This window comes from Lemur catta, chromosome 5 (genome assembly GCF_020740605.2).
Source record: "Lemur catta isolate mLemCat1 chromosome 5, mLemCat1.pri, whole genome shotgun sequence".
Classification (NCBI taxonomy): domain Eukaryota; kingdom Metazoa; phylum Chordata; class Mammalia; order Primates; family Lemuridae; genus Lemur; species Lemur catta.
The window spans coordinates 30,983,180-31,001,746 of record NC_059132.1 but is presented as its reverse complement, the minus strand read 5'-3'; the positions used below and the strand labels follow the sequence as shown (position 1 = coordinate 31,001,746).

The following is an 18,567-nucleotide window of genomic DNA, read 5'->3' as shown; positions in this document are numbered from 1 at the left end:
CGCCATTTCACTGACGTCCATGGGGAGCCCCAGCTCTGTGAAGGAGCTTGTCTCCTGCTCCTGCCTGGACACTAACGCCAAGGCCCTGGTTCACTGGGACTGGCAATGCTCTCTTCCCTGCCTGCCCCTCCACTTTGGGCCACAGCTGCATCAGCTCAGTTGCCCCTGCTCTGAGCTTCAATTTCCTCTGTTTTGGGGCCCTGGTGAATTCCTTTCTTTCTGGCAAGTTACGCCATGCAGTTAATGGGAAGTTTGCTATAGTTGATCTAGCGTTTCTAAGTGTTTTGTAGTAGAAAGGATTTTCAGGTCATCTTGTCCACGGTATTGCCCTTTAGACTTTTTAAATTTAGAGATAAAGGGATTGTAGGAGTTTCAGAGAAGAAAAATGTAGCTGATGGAGGTGGGGAGGGGGGAGGATCAGGAAAGGCCTTAGAGAAGATGAATGTTGGAGGACAGAGTCACAGGAGTGGGCACAGCAGGTGCCACAGCGCAGAGGCAGGAAATGCCAGCGCAGGTAAGGAGAAGAGCTCTCAACTCCCTTTCTGCTGGAGGACAGTCTGTGAAGGGGAAATGAGGTTGGGGCCGGACCACTGAGCAGCAGGAAGCTACTAAAATCTTGCAGCAGGGCACACCATGATCACAAGCTTTGTTTCAGGGAGTTTAAACTGGAAGCACATCCAGGAAGAATGGGTGTGGTGGCAGCAGGAGAGAGAGGGGTTTGGAAGGATGATCCTTGGGCCTGTGGAAATGGCCCAGGTGCAGGTAGTACAGCCCCTGAATGGCGGAGTGGGCTGGTTGTATAGAGGAGGGGACCACTGGGAGAGAGAGGATGAAGGAGACTCAGCTGAGCCAGATAAAGAAATCTGGATTAAGAGCTGGGAGAAAATAGAAGAAAAGCCATGCCGGCACATTGCTTGAGTCCTGGGAAATGAATTTAAAATATCAACAATTATCTAACCTGCTGTCTACCTTTTAATATTGTTCAGATACTGCCCACAAATGCTAATAAACAATTCATCTTCACTCTATTTGCCGCTAAAGATGTTTTTAGGCCTCCTGATGAACAGTTGTCTTTAAATTGAAGATAGCATGTCCCCATAGTGCTCCTGGAAATCAGCTGGGATGGTTTTGCTTTTCCCAGAACCCTCTGCCATGGCCAGTCGTGGGGGAGATGAGCCGTCCTCCAGGTCAGGGAGTCCGGACAAGGAAGGTGGGGTCTCCGAGGACCGATCATTGCTCCGTCAGAGACTGGCCATCAAGGAGCTCATGGACACTGAGGTCACCTACCTGCACGTGCTCCAGCTCTGTGCCTCCGACATCAGGAGCCGCCTCCAGCAGGTACTGGGGAGGGGTCACACTCAGTCTGTCTTTCCAGGGGCAAATGTGGATCCCAGCTGCTGAGACCTCACATCTGCCCCTGGGGCATGCTTGGTGGAAAGGAGGCATGGTGGATGTGGAGTCTGGCAGGCCTGGATTAAGCCCCAGTGCTTCCATTTATTGGCCACACCACCTTTACCAAGGCCTTTAATGGCTCAGAGTCTTAGTGTATCCCTCTGCTACATGGGGAGAGGAATAATCACCTCTGAGAATTAAATGAGCTAATGACAAGCCCTTTTCAAGTTTAGAACAGACTGCTTAAACTGACCTACATTCTAATGGTCTCATTTGCAGGGTGGCGACATGGAGAAATTATCACTATGATGGGTTTCTATTATGGTGTTCATTTTTTACATTTTTTTTTCTGGTTTCAGAAATAATACAGGCGCTCGCTATAAAATTTCCAGCATCCCCTAGCATGTGACCACCATAAGGAGCTCCTTCCATGCCTTTGCATATATATATATATGTATATGTCCTGCATATTTTTTACAGTGGTATAGCCTGGTTCATAGAGGCTGGAGTTTAGAATGCATTTTTTTTTTCTTTTTTTGGCATCTCGTTCTATTACTCTGGGTAGAGTGCAATAGAGTCATCGTAGCTCACAGCAACCTCAAACTCCTGGGCTCAAGCATCCTCCTGCCTCAGCCTCCCAAGTAGCTGGGACTACAGGTGCATGCCATGATGCCTAGTTAATTTTTCTGTTTTTTTTTTTTTTTTTTGTTGTTGAGACAGAGTCTCACTTTGTTGCCCGGGCTAGAGTGAGTGCCGTGGCGTCAGCCTAGCTCACAGCAACCTCAAACTCCTGGGCTTAAGCGATCCTACTGCCTCAGCCTCCCGAGTAGCTGGGACTACAGACATGCGCCACCATGCCCGGCTAATTTTTTGTATATATATTTTTAGTTGGCCAGATAATTTCTTTCTATTTTTAGTAGAGATGGGGTCTCACTCTTGCTCAGGCTGGTCTCGAACTCCTGACCTCGAGCGATCCACCCGCCTCGGCCTCCCAGAGCTAGGATTACAGGCGTGAGCCACCGCGCCCGGCCAATTTTTCTGTTTTTAATAGAGACAGGATTTGGCTCTTGCTCAGGCTGGTCTCGAACTCCTGAGCTCAAGAAATCCTCCCGCCTTGGCCTCCCAGAGCGCTAAGATTACAAGCGTGAGCCACACACCCGGCCTGGAATGAATCTTGAGGTCATGGTGTTAAGCCCCAAGTATGTCAGGGCTGGAAGGAAGTCTAACTTCCCACCCTCGGATGACAGATGGGAAAACTAAGAGAAGAAAAATGGTAGTTGGCAGCAGACCTAGGATAAAACCTAGTTCAGCTTTCTTTCCATGCTGAGCATGCTATGTCTTAGTCTCTTCTTGTAGAGTAATGAAAATACCTCATTTATAAAAGTTCAAAACCCTTGCAAAAATGCCACTGGGCCCCCGACGGTGTGAGTGTTCTGGGCTACTCTCCAGAGCCGGCAGATACCGTTAGTCTGCGGAACCCCTAGCGACGTCCAAGCATCTTTGTTCCTTCCAGTTGCCGCAGGGAGATGTGGACATACTATTCTCAAACATCGATGATATCATCAAGGTTAACGGCAGACTTCTTCATGACTTGCAAGAGACAGCCTCCAAGGAAGAGGAACAAGTGTCCCTAATTGGTAAGCAAGAGACCTAGGGAGTTGTCAGCCCTAGGTTCCTGTGGAATTGTCTTCAGCACGTGGTCATGGCTGAACTGTCTCCAGAGTTCCAGGAAAATGCAGCTCAATGGGAGTTCATTTTTGGGATCTCTGAACACAACATCTCAGAGCCAGCAGGGCCCTCAAGTAATATGTAGTCCAATCATATCGCTTTATAGAGACCAAGTCCCAGAGACAGGAAGGGGCATGTTCATGGCCACATAATTCTTAGTGACACAGCTGAGTCTTAGTCTGGGTCTCTTTCACATTCATTCATTCAACAGTTATTTCCCGAGCTCCTGCAGTGTGTCATCACTGTGCTGTGTGCACGGCAGCAACAAGAGAGACACTTGTTCTCATGGAGTTGACAAGTTAGTGAGAGAGACAGAAGATAAACAGATCAACAAAAGAATTTTAGGTAGTGATTTGTAATTTGAAGAAAATAAACAGTCGTGCTAACTTCCGGGTGTGAGGAAAGGCCTCCTGAGAGCGCACATTTGAGCTGAGGTCTAAATGTTAGGAAGAAGCCAGCCATGAATGTATCTGGAGGGAGACAGGGAGTGTAGCTGCGCAAAGGCCCTGGGGCAGGGAGTGCCTGGACTGTTTGAAGGAAAGACAGAAGGTTGGTGTGGCTCCAGGGGAATTAGCGAGGGGTGAATGTTAGGGGATCAGATGGAAGAGACAAGCAAGGACCAGATCGAGCAGAGGCTTCTAGGCCTTGGTGAAAAGTTAGGGTTTCATTCTAAGTGTGGTGAGAAGCCACCGGACGATTTTGACATGGTCTGATTTAGGTTTCTTAAAGATCTCTTTGGCTGTTGTGGACAGCGGATTATGAGGGGGCGGTGAGGGTAGAAGCAGCGAGATGATTTGGGAGCTTTGCCGTGGCCCAGGCAGGAGATGAGGACGGCCTCCTGATTCTGAAACGGCTAGGGTGACCAGAGCATAACGAAGGGAGCAGTGGGTGCAAACCTCAGACCTGTCTCCTAGGTCCCATCTGCTGTGAGGATTTCCATGGCCAAGGGTTCCCTAGTGAGGTCAGGGGAGGAAGGTGAATGGGGCCAGTGGCAGAGAGGAGAAGGGGGTCGGGGGATGCAGTGCAGTGGCCACCCAAGTCCCCTGGCCTTTACACTGCCAATTTTTTACCCTTTCCTAGACATGTACGATGATGATAGGGATTAAAAGTAACAAACACATTTTTAAAAACCACTTTCTGAATGTTTACTAAATGCTAGGCACTGTTCTGATGTACATATATGAACTCATTTCATCCTCACAAGAACCCTGCAAGGTAGATCCTGTTGTCCCGTTTGACAATTGAGGAACCTGAGGCACAGAGAAAGGAAGGAACCTGCTGAAGGTCACGCAGCTAGTGGCAGAGCCAGGACTTGAATACAGGCAGTCGGCCCCGGGAGCCAGGGCTGGCACCTGCTATGCTGACTTGCTCCCACATAGTGGATAGCGGGGTGAAAGCCTGGGTCTGGTGTGTTTGTCAGCCCTTTGAAAAATAGTTCTTTATTAAAATGGCAATGTGAATGAGTTACTCTTCCCTGCAAATGACACATGAGTACAAAATTAAAGAACAAGATTTTCTTTTTAGTACCTGTAGATGTTTTCACCTTTTATCATTTTATCCTGGTTTCTGTTAATAATTAATACTCATCTGAGTGGAAATGGATATAGGCTGAGGCTGAAGACTTTCTAAAGGCTTGGGGACTCTGAGGTCAGGCTCTTCTGTTGCTGTGTGTTCAAGGGTCCACATGTTCCTTGTAAGGGTCCTCACTGGTCAGTCTCTGCCCTCCTGCCGGACCCACAGAATGCAGATGTAACTCTGTCTGCTAAGCACACCTGGCGACATCTCCTTTGGCTGCCCTCACCACTTCTCTGGTAGGGTTTCCCGATGAAATATAGGCTGTCCAGTTAAATTTGAACTTCAGATAAACAAGGAATGATTCTTTAGTATGCTCATACTAAATTTTTATATACTTATACTAAAAATGATTGCTTGTTTATCTGAAATTCAAATTTAACATCCTCTGCTCTCCCTGACCCTAAATTTGGCAGTTTTCTGGCTTTTACAGTCTTCATAAAATACCCTCTTCACCCTTCGTCCCTTGTGTGTTTAGCCAAAAAGAGGCACAAATAGCCCACATGGCCTTTCTTCTCTGTAGTGCAACTATGCGCCAGGTCAGGCCGCTCTGGGTCCTGCCAGCTCTCTCACCCCCGTCCAGCCACCAGGCCTTGCTGTGCAAGCAAAGCCCTTCGCCCAGTTGGACAGCAACAGCGTTGTGAAAGATTTTTGGACCTCAGGCAAGACTGTTTCTCACAGACATTTTTCCTCCCAAATGAGTCAGGTTCCCTGTCTTTATGAACAATTCCAAACACCACTTGGGCATTCACAGGCGTTCCCGCACCGGGTTGTGTCGCCAGAAGGCCCCATGGTCTAGGGCAGCGCTGGCCAATAGAAATGTAACGTGAGCTGCAAATTGAATTTAAAATTTTCAAGTAGCTACATTAAGAACATTAAAGATGCAGGTGAAATTCATTTTAATATCTTTAATCCAATAGATCAACATGTGATCCATAGAAAAATTATTCATTAGCTATTTTACTTTTATATGAAGTTTTTGAAATCCAGCGTCTTTTTCACCGAGAGCACATCTCAGTGGGGGTTTGCCATATTTCAAGTGCCCAATAGCCATGTATGGCTGGTGACCGATGTATGTGAGCACTGCAGGTCTAGTGCTTAGGACAGGGGCTTGGGAGTCTGACTGACAAGGGCCTGCCACCCATAAGCTCCTTCCCATCTCTGAGCCCCAGTTACTGCCTCTTTGAAATGAGCATGAAAATAGTACCCATCTCTGCGTCAGTCATAGGGCAGAGTACTTAACACGAAGTACCATTTTCATTCTCGTAACATCGTTACTTGTTGATTATTATTATTATCCCCATAGAAAATTACCAAAGAAATTACTAAAGCAAAATCCGAGGCTCAGAGAGGTTAAGTAACTTTCTCAAGGTCACACAGTGTGTATTTGAACCTAGCTCTTTTGATCTCTTGAACCCTAGCTCTTTATCATTCTGCCTTCCTTTTTCTCCTTTCTGACAAATCCCAGCCAGGGAGAGTGTCCTTTTTGATGCTGGGAGTTAACTTCTTTGCTAATCTGTGACTGTGGAAGGATAAGTCAGGAGACATAAGCCTTTAACTTTGGTGTTCCGGACATTCCTGCCTCTTTGGACAACTCTGCTCTCTGGGAGTTTGCCTTCCTCCACCCTTCAGTTACTGAAACACCCTTGCCCCTGGCCACACTGGTATGATACAGTATCTTTGCTATGTTTGTCATGTTCCCGAAGACACGCCCATGTTGAGGAGAAGGTGGGGACAGCCCTAGGTTTCATGGCCACTCCCAGGCTATCTCCTAGCAGGGCCATCTTTGCAGTTGGCTGATCTCCTGTCACACACATTCTCCCTAGCTGGGGTTGGGGGGTGGGGCGGGGTCCTGTCCTCCCTGGCTCTAGGGGCTTCTCCTGGGAGTCCTCTCTGAGAATTGCCTGCACCAGCACTGGGTCAGGGGTTGGTCCTGGGTGATAATCTTGCCGTGGAAATCTTTGCTGAGAGCTGGATCATGCTCCTCCCGGCACCAACTGATGTGTCCCAAGGGAGACCTGGTCCAGGTCAGAGGTCCAGCCTATGGCTTTGGCTGGCAGTAGGGGCGGCTGGGTTTCCTGGGGGCCCTGGCTCCCCACCTGCCCTGTTCTGGTTACTACATTTCTCTTCACCTTGACCACTTCCTCCCTAGAGGGGCCACCACCTACTCCCGCCTGGGTGTTTCTCATAGAGTCTAACAGCTATTCCTCTTACTCCTTTGTCCCCTAGTAGTCTCAACATGGTATTTATCTTTTTTTAAAAAAAATTATTAGGCTTTATTTTTTAGAGCACTTTTAGGTTTATAGAAAAATTAAAAGTACAGAGAGCCTGGTCAGAAGGTAGTGAGTTAACTCGGTGGATTGTTTAGTCAGTCACAGGTCAAACTGCTTGTTCTACTCTTTCCCGCTTCTCACTACTGCACTTGACCAGTCTTTAAAATAAAAGTATGGAGAGCTACCAAATACACTCCTCTCCCCTCCGCAGAGGCTACCCTATTATTAATATCTTGCACTGGTGTGGCACATTTATTATAATTGATGAATGAATATTGATATATTATTAGTAACTGAAGTCCATAGTTTACGTTAGGGTTCACACTTTGAGTTGTACAATTCTGTGGGTTTAGACCCATGTATGTCATGTATCCACTGTTACAGTATCAGACATGATTGTTCCCCTGCTCTGAAAATCCCTGTGCTCTCTCTGTCCCTCCCTCCTATTCCCTGGCAGCCACTGATCTTTTTACTGTCTCTGCAGTTTTGCCTTTTGCAGAATGTCGTATAGTTGAGATCCTACAGCATATAGCCTTTCAGAGTGATTTCCTTCATCCAGCAATATCCATTTAAGCTTCCTCCATGTCTTTTTTATGGGTTGATAGCTCATTTCATTTTTCAGTCACTGAGAAATATTCTATTGTATGGATAAAGCACAGTTTATGTATCCATTCACCTATTGAAGAACATCTTGATTGCTTTCAAGTTTTAGCAATTATGGGTAAAGCTGCTATAAACCTTCATGTGCAGGTTTTTGATCTTTTTAAAAACTTTTTTATCATGGTAAAATACACATAACATAAAATTTGCCATTTTAGCCATTTTTAAGTGTACAGTTCACTGGTGTGAAGTGCATTCGGATTGTTACCCCACCATCCCCACTTCCCATCTCCAGAACTTTTTGATCGCCCTAAAGTAACACTCTGCCCTTTAAACAGTAGCCTGGCTCTGGTAACCAGGATTCTATTTCTGTCTTTAAGAATATGACTGTTCTAAGTACCTCATATAAATGGCATCATACAATATTTGTCCTTTTGTGTCTGGTTTATTTCACTTAGCATAATGTTTTCAAGGTTCTTTTTAAACTTTTTATCTTGAAATAATTTTGGACTTATAGGCCGGGCGTGGTGGCTCACGCCTGTAATCCTAGCACTCTGGGAGGCCGAGGTGGGTGGATCGCTTGAGGTCAGGAGTTCGAGACCAGCCTGAGCAAGGGTGAGACCCCGTCTCTACTAAAAATAGAAAGAAATTATCTGGCCAACTAAAAATATATATACAAAAAATTAGCCGGGCATGGTGGCACATGCCTGTAGTCCCAGCTACTCGGGAGGCTGAGGCAGTAGGATCGCTTAAGCCCAGGAGTCTGAGGTTGCTGTGAGCTAGGCTGATGCCACGGCACTCACTCTAGCCTGGGCAACAGAGCGAGACTCTGTCTCAAAAAAAAAAAATTTTGGACTTACAAAAAAGTTTCAAAAAATGCAGAGAGCTCCTGTCTACCCTTCATCCAGCTTCCCCTAATTTTAACATCTTACATATCCATAGTATAATTACGGAAACCAGGAAGTTAACACCAATGCAGTACTATTAACTATTCTCTAGACCTTATTCAAATTTCATCAGCTTTCCTATTAATGTCCTTTTTCTGGTCCAGGATCCAATCCAGGATAACAAATTTTTTTGTCACATTCCCTTAGTCTTTTTCAGTCTGTGACAGTTCTCCAGTCTTTATTTTTCATGACTATAACAATTCTGAAGAGTCCAGCCCAGATATTTTGTAGACTATCCCTCAGTTTGAGGTTTTACATTAAGATTAAAATTATGTATTTCATAAAGTTTTATATATAAAACCTGTTTTATAATTTGTATTTTATAAAATAAAACTTTTATATGTTTTACAATTTTATATAACTCATGAGATTAAAATTATTTTCATATTCAATTGAGGTTATGCATTTTCGGCAAGAATACCACAGACTCCATGTCATGTCCTTCCCAGTGCACCGTATCAGGGCACATGATGTCATTATGTCCTCCTACTTAGAGTAATGTTCACTTTGATCACATAGCGAAGGTGGTATCTAGGGTTTTTACACTGTCAAGTTACAATTTTCCCCTTTGTAATGAATGACTATATTGTGGAGAGAAACTTTGATATTATGCAAATGTCCTGGTTTTTTTCTCAAACTTTGGCCCGCTAATTTTAACATTCATCAGTAGTTCTTACCTGCAACAATGATTACTGGCTTTCAGCTAACAGAGCTAGGAAATATACGTGTGTATACTAATACATGCATATACACACATCAACCTTTCTTTCTAGTGCTATCCATCTGTGTGTATGTATACGTTTAAAACCATGATCTTATGTTGATCACTCCAAATTCCAATCCAGCATTGCAGGATTCATTCTAGCCATCCCCCTTTTCTTGTTTGTAATGTTTTCTCTGATAGGAGAAGCCTAGCCGTCATTATCCACAATATATTTACTTATTTGTTCAAAGTTAGCATACAGGTGAAGAAGTTTCAGAATTTAGTGGATTGTATTCCTATGAAAAGCAGTTCCTTAAGTCAGTTTCTCCCTCAATCCCTTCGGGGCGGTTAGGCTATTCATTTGTGATAGAGTTAGGTTCATTCCTTGCTGTTTGTATTCCATTTGGGGTTCCTGCTCCTCATCTTGGTTGAGCTTAATGGCATATTTATTTTGGGAGTATGCGGAGCCTGATGGTGGCTCCGAGAATCAGAACTATATAGAAAGGTATTTTCAGCAAAGCATGGCTCCCCTCTCGTTCCCACTATGCTTAGCCAGGCCTTCGTCCTCCCCACCCTGTCCCATCCACCCCTACAGGCAACGAGTCTCCTTCGTTTCTGACTTGAACATACGGAACACCGCACGAGTTGGCCTGTCATTTTTGCTCAGGGGTCGTGCTCATCATGTCTATGTTGTTACTTTTGTGGATGTGCTGCTGACAATGAGTGCCAGAGTGAGCCTTTTAAGCAGAAATCAGGTCATGTCACCCTCGCTCAAAGCCCCCAGTTGCTTCCTGCCCTTATTGGAATAAAGTCTGAGCACCCGACTACACCTCACTCTGAGGCCCTACTTGATCGGGCTTCCCTTTCCTGTCTTTCTCTTCTACTCTATGCCGTTGCTGTCTCTGCTCCAGCCATCTTGCCTTCTTGCTGCTACCCTCATGCCAAGCACCCTCCTGCCTCAGGGCCTTTGCACTTGCCCTTGCCTAGGCCCACAGTGCTGCTCTTCCCAGAGATGTTCCCGGGGCTGGTTGCCTCTGGTCCCTGATAGACATTCACATCTTCCCAGAGGCTGTCCCCAAGGGGATCCCTCACCACTCTCCAACTCTTTCTTGAGTTTCTTTTTAATTCATGGCACTTATCATACCTGACATACATAATATATTTATTTATTGTCTGTCTTCCCCACCAGAATATAAACTCCATGAGGCAGGGGCTTTTGTTTGTTCGTGGAGCTTAGCAGAGTGCCTGGCACATGGTCAATAAATAAGCAGGTGGTAAATATTTGGTGATGAAATTTGTGTCAGGAGCTTTATGTGCATTATTTCATTTAATCCTCACCCAAAACACTTGGTGATGAGAACTGTTTTTATTCCCATTTTATAGATAGGAAAACGGAGGATCCAAGGGGTCAAACACTTGCCCCAGGTTACAAGACTAGGGAAGGGTAGCCTGGAGATCTGGCCCTCCTCTCTCTAGTGCCAGAGGCTGCCCTCGTAGGCACCTGTAGGATGCTGCGGCTGGCATGTCTTTGTGGAATGGTTTGTAATTGTGTTTGCCACGCGCAGCTAATCGGAAAGATGAAATGAACTAATGGCTAGGAGTGTGTTTTGTACACTATAAAGCACTGTCCAAATGTGAGCATTATTCATGTTATTGATGTGATTATAGCTACCATTTATTAAGGGCTCACGGTACCGGCCTGTGCTCTATGTTATTCTGTCACTCAGTCCTCCCAGCAACCTTGTGAAACTGAAATGAAAAAATGAAAAGTCAGGAAGATGAGGTCACTTGCCCATGGTGACACGCTGGTTAAGCCTGGCAGTCTCACTGCAGAGCTGGAGGGGCTGGCTCACTTACCACCTCCCTGTCCCAAGCAAGGGGACATGCAGACATGCCCTTGGTCACTCCTTGTTGTGTGTTCACCCTCAGGTAACTTATTCCTGGAATTCCAAGAGGAGTTGGAGCAGGTCTACAAGGTCTACTGTGCCAGCTACGAGCAGGCCTTGCAGCTGGTGGAGGCTTACCGGAAGGAGCCGGAGCTGCAGCAGGAGATCCAGGGCGTCATTGAGGCGGTGGTGTGAGTAGAATGGCCAGGGAGCACTGGCTCCTGCCCCGCTGCCCCAGGCTCAGCGGCAGTTACAGTCTCACCCCTACATGGTGTCTTATTTACCTACCTTTTAAATGAAAGTTTCTATCTTTTTTATTTTACTTACATGTGTGTATATATATCTACATCTGTAAGTATATTTCTCTTAATCTTAGAGGTCTTTCCATTTCAACACATAACATTCATGATGTTTTAAACAGCCACATACTCTTGGAGTTATTGATGGGAATTTGGTTTGTTTCTATTCTTTTTTTTTTTGACAGAGTCTCTCTCTGTCACCCACGTTCGAGTGCAGTGGCACCATCATAGCTCACTGCAACCTCAAACTCCTGGGCTCAAGCAATCCTCCTGCCTCAGCCTCCCGAGTAGCTGGGACTACAGGCATGCGCCACCACGCCTGGCTAATTTTGTCTATATATTTTTAGTTGTCCAGATAATTTCTTTCTATTTTTAGTAGAGACAGGGGTCTCGCTCTTGCTCAGGGTGGTCTCAAACTCCTGACCTCAAGCGATCCACCCGCCTCAGCCTCCCAGAGTGCTAGGATTACAGGCGTGAGCCACGGTGCCCGGCTGGGTTTGATCCTTTTGTAGTTCATAGGTGTGATGATTGGGTTTTCACAATCATATGAGAGATGTGCCTTTCTTAAACCTTGTTACCCCCATGTTGACACATTACCTGTCTGGTGTGAAAATAAAATAGGGTTATGTCTTCCCTAGGACAAGCTCACCAAATGGAGGTAGATGAAGGTCATTTTCTGGAAATCTGAGTACTGTAGGAAGAGGAGGGGTTATTATTATCATCATCATTATTATTTATTTATCTCACTCAGGCATTCTTATTATATCTAAGAGAAAGACAGTGTAGACCTAGGTCTTTGAAGACCGAATAATCCCACGTGGAGCCTCCTGCTACCTCCCCTCCTCCTCTCCCTTACCTTTTTTTCACCTTTCAATCACCCTCTTTCCTCTAAAGTCTCCGTTACAAGAACCCATGTCCTAGCCCCTCTCTGCCTCCAAGAAAACTATACCCATTTTCCCCTTTGATTCATCTCTTCATGGGCCATGCAAACTTAGGCTTTTGCAAGGGTCACTAAATACATTTCTACCAAAGGGAGGCGGATTACAGAAAAGAGGGAAGCAAGGTGCCAGATGTGGGACACAAGGAAGTAGTGGAGACTGAGGCAAACCAGAGAGAGCAGACCCTGTGCAGAATACAGCTGCAGTGTAGCCTTGGCTTATCGTTGCTAGATCAAGTGGCTTTTGCTAGGTAACAAACCAGCCCAAAGCATAGTGGCATAAAACAAGCATTTAGCTCACACTTCTGCATATTAGCAATGTAGCTGACCTAGTAAATGATTCTTCGAGTGCTATCTGAGCACCGTCACACGTCTGCAGTCACTTGCAGGTCAGCTTTGCTGACAGTTGGCTGGGCTTTTTCACGTATCTGGGACACATGAGCTGACTCAGCGCTGGTCACAAGGTCTCTCCTCTTCCTTCAGGCTAGCTTGTTCACGTGGCGGTCACAGCGTTCTGAGGGCAAAGGGGAGGGCAGCTGGCGGCTTTGGCTGGCAACTGGCGTACTGTCACTCCATCAAGTCCTAAGGCCAGCCCAGACTCAGGGATGGGGAAACAGACTCCATTTCTTGGTGGGAGGAGCGTCAAAGTCACATTCAAAGGGCTATGGAGACAGGGAGGGGAATACTGCAGCCATTTTTTTGTAAACCATCTATCTGCCTCAACTGCCCCGTAGGAATGTGGGTCCACTGCAGCCAGAGCCTCTGGTTTTTCAAGAGAAGCCAGAAATGTAGCAGTAACATGTCCCAGGTGTTCAGGGTTGGCATCTAGTTCAGACGTTTTAGAAGCGCTGTGTGTGGGAGCCCCAGCTGGCACGGAGGCTGCTGTGTGTTGCGTCCTCTGCAGTCTGGTCTTTCCCAGCCAGGCCAGCTGGGCCTCCCTCGTGGGCTCTGGAGCCGGGCCATGGGGGTGCATCTGGTCAGCCCCTTACCACGGGAGAGCCATTTCACATCTCGGAACCCACTTGCCTTGTGTGTGACATGGGAGTGATACCAACCCCTCATGGGGACACTGACTCATTGCATACAAGTGACACTTAGTAAACCCCAGCTGATACAGTTACGTTGGCTAGGCAGGGATTATGTTTTTCTGAGACCACCCTGTGGTTCTCAACTGTATCAGTCCCAGTGCCCCCTTTTTATAACAAATATTAAGTAAATTTATTATCCTGAGATATATCCTAAAAAAATATATATATATACACATCTCCTATATATGTATTGAAAAAAATCAATATAATGGCTTAACTATAATATAAAGGAAAAATAAAAGGAAATGATATCTAATAAAATATATATTTCTTTCTTTTTTTTTTTTTTTGAGACAGAGTCTCACTCTGTTGCCTGGGCTAGAGTGCCATAGCATCAGCCTAGCTCACAGCAACCTCAAACTCCTGGGCTTAAGTGATCCTACTGCCTCAGCCCCCCGAGTAGCTGGGACTACAGGCATGTGCCATCATGCCCGGCTAATTTTTTCTATATATATTTTTAGTTGTCCAGATAATTTTTATTTCTATTTTTAGTAGAGATGGAGTCTCCCTCAGGCTGGTCTCGAACTCCTGACCTCGAGCAATCCACCCGCCTCGGCCTCCCAGAGGGCTAGGATTACAGGCGTGAGCCACCGCGCCCGGCCTTAAAATATATATTTCAATGTGCAAATGCTTGGGCACCACTGCACTAAAAGATATAATGAAACAATCAGGTGCTGTATCTACTTATGATAAACAAGTCTGGACTTAAGAAAAGTCTGAAGCCATTCTGTACAAAAAGTATAGGGAAACGAAAGAGCAGAGAATGCGTGTACCCTGGAATAACAAACCTGACTTCCTTGTGTGTGATGACAGAAACAAGGAAACAACGTCATTGAAGTAGGGATTTATAAAAGGTAGTGTCTAGGACAAATTAGGATGGACAAAAGAAAAAAAGATGTAAAAGGTAGTGTCCTAGTAATTCCCAGTGTTATGACATGTGACTGGATAGAGTCCAAGTGTCACAAAAATATTGCGCTTCTTGAAATCGCAGCACATTTCGAGGCCTCCGTTCAGTCTCTGAGTGTTCAGAGGGACGTGTGAGGCACGGAGCAATTCTCTGCAGAGTGGGGCTAGAGTGCAATGGTGTCATAGCTCATTGCAACCGCAAATTCCCCGGGCTCCAGTCTTTGCCTGCCTCAGCCTCCCAGGTAGCTGGGACTAAAGGTGTACACCACCACACCTGACTAATTTTTTAATTTTTTGTAGAGACGGGGTCTCGCTGTGTTGCCCAGGCTGGTCTTGAACTCCTGGTCTCAAGGGATCCTCCTGTCTCAGCCTCCTGATGTGCTAGGATTATAGGCATGAGCCATTGCTCCCGGCCAGGGGGAGTTGGTATTTCTGTGGGTAGATTTCTAGGGTAGGATTGGTGGAGCAAAGCATTTGTACAGTTCACAAATTGTCAAACTGCTCTCCAAGATGTGGCCAAGGGATACTCCCACCAAGAGAATGCAAGAAGGCCCTTTCCCCACACTCACTCAGCTCTTGTTACCATCTTTCAGTTTCTGTTGCCTACTGAAAGGTGACATGTGAAAAGTTGTCCACATTGCCTTAGCAAGGCCGTAGATGTGAGAGGCCGCCATCGTTCTGTGGCAACTCCTTGATGACTGTGAGGTGAGGAAGGGATGTGATCATCTCTTTGAGGGCCCCTTGCCCTCTGGTTTTTGAGGTGACAGTTGTCCCCATGAGGCAGTTGGCTCTTTCCCATGGAGAGGATGGAGGTTTGCAAATATCTGGCAACTGTTTACACCTCCCCTGCCCACAATCAGCCAAGCTCCAAGACACCCGTGGTGAGAGCAGACGGTCAGTGTAGGCATGTGCTGACGTAATCCCACCCCCTGATGCCTCTGAGGGGCTCCCACCTGCTCTGCCTATTCTTAGCCTCATGGCTGATCGTTCCTGGACACTTGGTCTGGAGACTTTTCCACAGGAAGAAGAGCAAGAGGCAAGACGACCATCAGGGAGGGCCCAGATGATGGTCCTGGGCAGGATTTGTAAGTCTTCTTGGAGGAGGCACAGTTGGACAGTTGAGGTTGGAAGCCCATGTGGGTTTCTCCGAAGCTGGGCCTACGGGCTACTGGTCATAATCCAGGAAAGACTGTTGGAGCCTCTTCCCAGGTGCCATTGACTGGGGGACTCTTGGAATTCCAGACAGCCTCAAGAAGGGGACTAGTCATCCAGGCATCGATGGTGCATCTGGAAGGGACCTTGGCACATTCGTTCCAGTATTTTGTTTTGTTTTTTTTACTTTCTTGTAATGAAAGATTTCAAACCTATAGAACAATAGAATAATGTAATGGACACTCATGTACCCACCACCTAAAATTAACAAGTGTTAACATTTTGCTATTTGCCTCGTCCGTTCTTATGCTAAACTATTTGAAGGAAATTATAGGTATGATGACTTTTTACCCCTAAATACTTTAAATGCGTCTCTAAAAATTAAGTTCCTGTGATTTTAAACACTTTTTTATAAAGCAGTAGACCATTTCATTTAAATGAAATATCATGTGGATACCCAACACGTAGAGTTGTGCTTGGGACATACCCAAGTGGAGATGTCAAGCAGGCAGCGGAGTGTGTGAGTCTGGAGCTCTGGACAGAAGTTGGAGGTGGAAATCTGGGTTTGGGATGTGTTTAAAGCCATGTAGGGAGACGGGGAGGGGAGGGGGCCCCAGGATACTCTGGCATTGGAGAGAAACCAGCAGAGGAACTGACAGAGCAGCCCGCAGGGTGTGAGAAGCAGAACAGTGGGTGTCCCTGGGGCCAAAAGAAGAAAGAGTTTCAAGAAAGAGGTCTATGGCCATACCACCCTGAACGTGCCTGATCTCGTCCAATCTCGGAAGCGAAGCAGGGTTGGGCCTGGTTAGTGCTTGGATGGGAGACCACCTGGGACCTGTAGTCCCGGCTACTTGGGAGGGTGAGGCAGGAGGATCGCTTGGTTCCAGGAGTGCCTGGATGACAGAGCAGGACCCTGTCTCAAAAAAAAGAAAAAAGAAAAAAGAAAGAGAAAGAGGCATAGTCGGCCATGTCTGCTATTGAGGGGCCGAGTAAGTGGAGTGCAGAGAACCAACCACTGGATTTGGGACAGATGGGGAACCAAGGCCCAGAGCTGGCACTGCCCACCTAACATCTAGACCTCACAAACTACAGATGAGGAAACTGAGGACCATAGAGGGAGGGTGACTTGCCTAAGAGCACAGTAAGTTAAATGGCAGAGCCAGGACTAGAGCCCAGGCCCCCTGCTGCCCTGAAGGGTGGGCTTTACCTGCCTAATACCAGCCTTCTCCTGCAGGCCACAAGCTGGATCTTCAGGCCTCGGTTTCTTACTGGTAACCCCTCTGCAGAGGATTACCAAGTACCCACTGCTGCTGCAGAAAATCCTGGAGAACACACCCCCTGATGACAGTGCCTACCTGGTCCTTCAGAGGGCTACCTCTGCCCTCCAGGACGTGAACGCCAACATCAATGAGTACAAAATGCGCAAGGAAGTGGGTAAGACTTGGGGCATTTAGGGGATACATCAGTGAGAATGCCTCCAGTTACAGAAAACTCATCTCCAGTTGGCTTCACCAATAAAGAGAATATAGTGGCTTATGTAACTGTAAATCCAGAGGTAATGTGAGCTTTAGATAGGGTTTGATCAGGGAGCTGTTTCATTTCCCTGTAACTCTCTTGTCTTTGCGCTTTACTGTGTATCAGCTGCATCTGTAGCCTGGCTTCCCTCGTAATAGTAAGTGGCTATTGCTGTTCCAGGACTCACAGCTGCGCACCACACCTTCCAGGGTAAGATAGGGTTTTTCTCCCTTTAGCCACAAAAATTAAATTGAAGCTTCACTCTGATCAGATCCGCTTGGGTCATGTGCTCATCCTGAACCAATCACCCTAGTTAGGGTGCCATGAACTGATTGACTTAAGACAGGGTTATGTGCCCTTCTCTGAACCAATCACTGCTGCCAGGGAGATGGGATTGTATGGATTGGCTTATACCAGTCGGCACCCACCGCTGGAGTCAAAGTGAGGTCAGTCCCGTCCAAATGACATGGCTGCTCCACTGTGAAGGAGAAACAGTACTGGGGAGGCATAAATCTGGAGGGGTGGGGGAAATCCCTGCCTCTCAGGTTGTTAAAACAGAAAGTTTGGAAAATAAAGCTGTGCCCCAAGTGGAGAGAAACTCAATTGCACAACTGAGATAATATAAAAATGATAATTTAGCTGATGTTTACTACGGGCTAACTGCTACGTTTTTTCCTTCATTGTCATATTTGATCCTTGCACTGCCCTCTGGGGCTGGCCCTCTTGGCCCCATTTCACAGTCAGGTAGAATTGAGAGCTTACATCATTTGTTCCCAGTCACAGAGCTGGTGAGGGACAGAGCCAAGTTTTAAACTCAGGCCTGGAGTCTCCACCGCCATGCCGTGCTGCATTCGGTAGCTTCGGATTTCCTCCCTACTGGCTTCTCCGTCCAGGTCAAGCACTGAGTCAGGAGCGGGAAGTGTGGCTCCCGGCTGGCCTGGCCGAGGGACCCCAGGCAAATGGCCCCTCACTGCCTTCTTCTTTAGGACGTCCACTCAGACCTGCTCTAATACATGACCGTCCCAGCAATCCTATGAGGTTGCTCACCTCATTTTACAGATGAGGAAACTGAGGCCCCAGGGAGTAGTGACTTGCCGAAGTCAAGCGGGCAGGAAGCTCTTCCGGCAGGGCTCAGACCTCAGACGGAGGACCGCGCTTTCCCTGCACAACTCACTGTTCTCACGGATGTGACCCCGAGGGAGCGGGGGGCCCAAGCAGGTGCCTGCACAGCATGTCAGTGACACTTGCTTTCCTAGGTCAGCTTTGGTCACAGGCTTCCCCTCTTCTCTGTCGGTGCAGCCTCCAAGTACACCAGGGTGGAGCATCTGAGCCTCCGGGAGCGGCTGGCCCGCATCAACACACACAGCTTCTCCAAGAAGACCACCCGGCTGAGTCAGCTGCTGAAGCAGGAGGCGGGGCTGGTGCCCAGAGTGAGCGAGGGCCTGGGGGAGGAAAAGTCGCACCCCAAGCACTCCCAAGGGGCCAGACCCTGTGCCGTGGGTAGAACAGGAAGCTTGGGCTCTTTTCAGAAGTGAGGCAACAGAGGCTGAGAGAGCGAGGGACCAGGGG

General features: G+C 47.0%; 1 protein-coding gene and 1 non-coding gene across 2 annotated transcripts in view; both read left to right on the top strand.

The window, feature by feature from the left end:
- ARHGEF37 (Rho guanine nucleotide exchange factor 37) overlaps positions 1–18,567 on the top strand; it is a 45,522-nt gene that overhangs the window by 11,515 nt on the left and 15,440 nt on the right. Inside the window, exons 2-6 of the mRNA XM_045551401.1 lie at positions 1,142–1,338; positions 2,906–3,029; positions 11,145–11,292; positions 16,718–16,917; positions 18,298–18,428. Of these exons, the coding sequence (XP_045407357.1) occupies positions 1,153–1,338; positions 2,906–3,029; positions 11,145–11,292; positions 16,718–16,917; positions 18,298–18,428 (789 nt within the window). The 5' untranslated portion in view covers positions 1,142–1,152. The remainder of the gene's footprint in view (positions 1–1,141; positions 1,339–2,905; positions 3,030–11,144; positions 11,293–16,717; positions 16,918–18,297; positions 18,429–18,567) is intronic.
- LOC123639086 lies at positions 11,901–12,007 on the top strand. Its single transcript, XR_006735649.1, has one exon. It is a non-coding gene; the product is annotated as a small nucleolar RNA U13 (small nucleolar RNA).